The sequence below is a fragment of the Panicum virgatum genome, chromosome 6K (assembly GCF_016808335.1).
Source record: "Panicum virgatum strain AP13 chromosome 6K, P.virgatum_v5, whole genome shotgun sequence".
NCBI lineage: Eukaryota > Viridiplantae > Streptophyta > Magnoliopsida > Poales > Poaceae > Panicum > Panicum virgatum.
The window spans coordinates 1,823,734-1,829,198 of NC_053141.1; the positions used below are offsets into that span (position 1 = coordinate 1,823,734).

Below are 5,465 nucleotides of genomic sequence, written 5' to 3' on the forward strand. Positions count from 1 at the left end.
CGGATAGGCCGGCCGGCCGTCCCCTTGTCTAGTTGGGTCTCGATCTGTCTCTCTGTGTGGCGTGTGGGTTGTAGTTAGGGCTGGTCGTCTTGTACAAGTCCTCCTCCTCCCCTCCCTTCTTCTCCTGCTGCTATAAAGCAAGGCTGGCTGCCGGGAGGCGAGGTAATGACTCGAGGCCGCGCGCCGTCGAGCATGGGGGGAGATCACCATCACCACCACGACGGCAGCATGGCGCGCGGCGCGGGCGGCGACGACGGGCAGCAGCAGGCGCACGACATGGTGATGCCGGGCTTCCGCTTCCACCCGACGGAGGAGGAGCTCATCGACTTCTACCTCCGCCGGAGGGTGGAGGGCAAGCGCTTCAACATCGAGCTCATCAACCTTGTCGACCTCTACCGCTACGACCCGTGGGATCTCCCCGGTAAGCAACGCATGTGAATGCTATTTCGAGCTAGCTAGCTCCTGCTGAGCTACTACTAAGTATGCAAGGGATCTGGCATGATTTCATGCATGTGACCCTCTTTATTGATTTCGATTTCATGTGAGCCTTTAGCTTTTCCATTACTTTAATTTCTCAAGCATGCGATGCTTGCTTATTAGCTTATTCGTGTCTAATATATGCATGGGTGCTCTACATAAACAACAGCTCTGGCTTCAATTGGGGACAAGGAGTGGTTCTTCTACGTGCCAAGAGACCGCAAGTACCGCAACGGCGACCGGCCGAACCGGGTCACTCCATCAGGCTACTGGAAGGCCACAGGGGCAGATCGGATGGTGCGCGTTGAGGGCAACCGGTCCATCGGGCTGAAGAAGACTCTGGTGTTCTATGTGGGGAAAGCACCCAAGGGGCTTAGGAGCAGCTGGATCATGAACGAGTACCGCCTTCCTCATGGCGAGGCCGACCGGTACCAAAAGGTTATATATATAGGCAAATCCCCATCTATTAATATGTGAAGAAATGGTTCTAGTTTTCTTCTTCCTTGAGAAATTTTGCTCTTCCCCTGGCTGTTTCTTTTTACCTGATGAATTGGATTCGTTTTGGAATTCTTTGAGATCCCAGAAAAGCATAAAAGTGTTGTAGGAAAGATTCATATCCACTTAAATTTCCCCACTTTCTGGAAGTTGTGTGTATGATTGCTAGCTAACTTCTGTTTGTGATCCGGCTGGCATCATGTGTATAGGCAAACTGTTGCACAAAAGTGCTAAAAGTGATGTGTAAAATCGCATGTGCAAGATCTAGCTAAGATCTCCATGGTTTTGTAGCAGCAGCATATATAGGTATTTTAGCTAATTGATCCACAAAAAGGTGCGTGGATCTATCTATACATACCCTTTCGAATTTCGGTCCAAAGTTAATTAGGATATTTGCATAACATGCAGTCGTTGTTGGTGCATCGTCTCAATTTTTTTTCAGTAATTGAAGGAAGATTGAAAAGATTTGTTTTTCCTCAATTTTGCACAGATCGGTGACTCTTTTCTTCAGCTTTTTCTTTGCAAAGGCTTGTCCTTCCATTTTGGAAGTATTCATCACCAGCATCCTTCATACGCAAAAAGTTTGCAACATACTTTTTAAGATGTGCTTACCTGGGATAGCTAACAACTACTCAAAAGAGAAAAAACGTATTCATGATTATAAAACAATAATATAGTATATCAAGAAGCGAGGAAACATAGATCTAGCTAAAAAGAAAATTTATTATTCTTTGAATTCGTTATATATCCATATTTTGTTTTAGGGTCGCATGAAAGCTAACATGCATGCTTCCTCCCTTGACCTTTTTTCCAATGTCACGACAAAGTTTATGTTATATATAACTTATTATAATCTCCTCTTCCTTCCCTAGCTACTTCTTCTTTTGCTGCCTGACTGCTGCAGCCTTCCTTTAATTTTTTTCATAATTAATCAGGGTGTGTCATGTGTGTGTGTGTGTACTTATTTCTGATCAAATCACATGATGTGTAATAAGAACATTTTCAGTCTCCCATTCTAACTGCATGCCTTATTTGTTCATTTTACGTTTAGGAACAGCAATTTCGTTTTGGAGTATTCTTGATCGATTCATCTTCATATTATGTAGGAAATTTCCCTTTGCCGAGTGTATAAACGTCCTGGGATTGAAGACAACTTTCACCTCACCACCACCACAAGATCATCCGGCTCAAAGGCGGCAGCGTCTATGGAAAAGAAGCACCATCGGACATCGGCAGCGTCACCCCGCTTGGCACCAATGTTCGACGGTGCCCACTCAGCAGCTCACATGAGCAAGCCATACAGTGGAACAAACACCATCATGGCATCATCAGCTGCAGCTCGAGCAGCAACAATGGCACCTCAGACATCAATGGCATTCCTGTCAGCCGCCTCGCTTAGCTCCACCACGTCAACAGAAGAGGATGGTACATCACTCTACCACTTGAAGGGCGCCAACCCACCGATGCTGCCTTCTTCCACACACGCCCTGCTTAATGCAAACTCCACTACAATGGCAACCATCCCAATAGATGAGCTGAGTAGGGCAATTGGGTCATACAACAACCAGGGAAACCCTAACCAGCCCGCTTTGCCGTCACAAGGTCCATTATTGCTTCCTTTTCCTAGCATGGAAAAGATTTGGGACTGGAACCCTCTCCTAGAGTCTCCCAAGGTTTGCACAAGCTTCAAGTGATTTTCTGAGTGCACGGTAGCACACATATGCAGGCATGATCTAGGGCTCGAAGCATACGCATGCCGGCACGCGTGCACGTATTCTATATATGAATACGATTTGTATATGCATGTGTAGACACTTAATTATTTGGGCTAGGATGAGGCAGTTCTAGTCCCATGCAATATGTTCCACAATCATTCAGTTCCATCACATGAAAAGATGACGCTGTAACAAAAAATATGTCAATTTCTATTTCAAGATATGCAGACCTCTTGTAGCATAAAGAGATTATTAGAGATGGAATAAAGATCATTTGGTTTCCTGGCCTTAGGCGTGTGTGTGTGCGCGCGCGCGTGTGTGCGTGTGCGCGCGTGTGGGCGTGCGCGTGCGCGTGTGCGTGTGCGTGTGTGTGTTCCAATCATTCCAACTTTATTTATTGTTTATTTGCACAGCATTATTCATTTACTGCTTTTATGGTTACATGTACATGCATGAAATGATGAAGGCGTGCATATGCATGGAACATATATGTACACGTACATATTGAGCGAGGTATATTAGAAATGAACACTTTTGGAGAAAAAAATCAATTGTTTGTATATACTCATATGCACTGCCATATGTTCTAGGTTGTTGAGATAAAAGGCCCTTTTATTTGCATGGTGATACGTATAGGTTCGTCGGCAAATTAAGTTCATTCTTCATTATATATCCGTCAACAATCACGCGTATTCTGAGAAATTGTTTGCAGAGAACAATTCCCCAATAAGAATGTCTCGTTTTTTTCTTAAAGAAACTTGAGATATTATTAAGTAACCATAATAATATATAAGAACTTGAGATATCAGTTGGAGAACTGCGAAAGCTAGCATGCATATAAGTGGCTGGGATTTGCTAATTATTTCTTCATTATATATAAATTAACCATAATAATAGTACATTTAGTACTATATGTTTGCATATATATACTTAGTAGTAGAAATGCGTGCACTAGAAAAAGCGAGCATATATATATATATACACCCGAACTTTTTTTGTTAAATAAATTGGCATACCTGAATCATAAGCAATAATAAGCAGGCATCTCTCCTGAATCCTGATGGGTGGAGGACGTAGGGTTCACCTTACCGTTTTTACTGTAGTGGTAACCGTTTTTTGAAAAAATTTGACTTTTGTATTTTTGAATTTTGAATCGGAAAACACCGTTTACCGGACCGGTAACCGCATCCCGCTCAGTAGCGGTATCGGTAAAATCACCGGTAACCGGCGATTTACCGGCGGTAAGGTGAACCATGGGAGGACGAGAAGGTAGTGTTGGTCAGGAGAGTTATTATGATTGGCTCTCATCTCATCCATCATCTGTTGGTTGGGTGCACGAGAGAGGCACCGCGCGCTTTTACTTCCCACGGCGGCATTGGGCCTACCCGCTGGGCCCATTCGCCGCCCTACTGCTTTATTGAGGCGCCGCAAATTGGGCTACAATCTGCAACCCCGGTGGGCCGGGCTCGTAGTTTCGGAGGTTCCCGGCTTGGTTGGTATGTCTGAACAGTGGGCCGGAGTCCCAGTAACGAGGCCCATAGTATATTCCTTTCTTTTTCCGGCCGGGGATTCTCTCATCCCAGTCGACGCACTCGCTGCAGGCTGGCCTCGATTCTTGGATGAACAAGCCGCTCCATTTCCAACATTCTTGTATTGACGCAATCTACCGCCATGAGTACGATCTCTCGAGCTACTTTAGTTTTCTTCTAAACGCAGCAACACGTCAGTTGGCGAAAAGAAATCTTCTGCCCAGCGTAGCGTCTTGAGAAAGCTGCTGCCTGCTATTGAGATCTTGCAGCAATAATATCTTTTTACTGCACAATCTCTTTTTTTTCCAACAAACAAATTTACTGCATAATCCCTATCTTGTCTTCTTGGTGAACAACTGGCGAATACTCCTTCCGTTTTAAATTATAGTTGGTTTAACTTTTTTTACTCTAAATTTGACTAGTCGTCTTATTCAAAAATTTATGTAAAATATCATTTTTTATTGTAGTTTGATTTATTAATATAAATTCTTTAAAAATCACTTAAACTTGACAGTATTTACACATTTTTTAATAAAATAAGCAGTAAAATCTAAGATAAAAATCAAACAAACTATAATTTGGAAGTTTTGAATGAATGGATAATAAGAGATCCTCCGCGAGTAACACGGCCACTAGCTAGCTTTAGCTCGCTCGTGAGATTGTGGCACGGCAGTTGCAACTGAACCCCACATCACGCTGGCCCAATTGGCACGTGAGCTGCCTGCCACTTGCTGCTTCATCGTCGCCGAGCATCCGGTTCAATGCTGCAGGGCTCTTGCTTCTTTGATTGGAGGCGGAAGCATCGAGATCTCCACGAGTTCAGGATCCAATCTGGATCGATGCCCGCCCGGGTCAAATTGTTGGATTGCAACTACCGATTCGACGACAAGCAGAGACCGAAAATCAGCACCGATCCCATCGAGAAAACAAAACAAGATCATCGGTTTCTCTCCATGGATGGATTTGATCTCTGATCAAGAAGAGGCAAACGGGCACATCAACTCCGCGTTTAGTTACATTTACACGAGCGCAAGGCCGGGCGCCTAATTAATCGAATCAAGCTACTGTAGCAGCTAACTATAGGAGGAGGAGGAGGAGGGCGCCCCGACGACGGTGACGGCGCCCCTGGCGTCGGAGGGGACCAGCACGAGCAGGAGCAGGACGGCGAGGATGGCGACGGGCACGAGCAGGACGGGCGGCGGCGGCGGCGGGAGCGGGGGCAGCAGCAGCGGCAGCACCAGCAGCGTCG

At 45.2% G+C, this 5,465-nt stretch overlaps 1 protein-coding gene across 1 annotated transcript; it reads left to right on the plus strand.

Moving 5' to 3' along the window:
• Positions 1 to 15: 15 nt before the first annotated feature.
• Positions 16 to 2,978, plus strand: LOC120711186 (NAC domain-containing protein 35-like). Its single transcript, XM_039996641.1, has 3 exons — positions 16 to 421; positions 647 to 915; positions 2,079 to 2,978. Exons 1-3 carry the CDS (start codon positions 166 to 168, stop codon positions 2,664 to 2,666), a joined length of 1,113 nt encoding a protein of 370 aa, XP_039852575.1. The 5' UTR covers positions 16 to 165; the 3' UTR covers positions 2,667 to 2,978.
• The last annotated feature ends 2,487 nt before the right edge of the window (positions 2,979 to 5,465 follow it).

Excerpts from the sequence above, each read along its gene's own strand:
- LOC120711186 (XM_039996641.1), top strand. The coding sequence starts at position 166 with ATGACTCGAGGCCGCGCGCCGTCGAGCATGGGGGGAGATCACCATCAC. Across the intron at positions 422-646 it reads CGACCCGTGGGATCTCCCCG|CTCTGGCTTCAATTGGGGAC; the intron begins GTAAGCAACGCA and ends CATAAACAACAG. Across the intron at positions 916-2,078 it reads AGGCCGACCGGTACCAAAAG|GAAATTTCCCTTTGCCGAGT; the intron begins GTTATATATATA and ends CATATTATGTAG.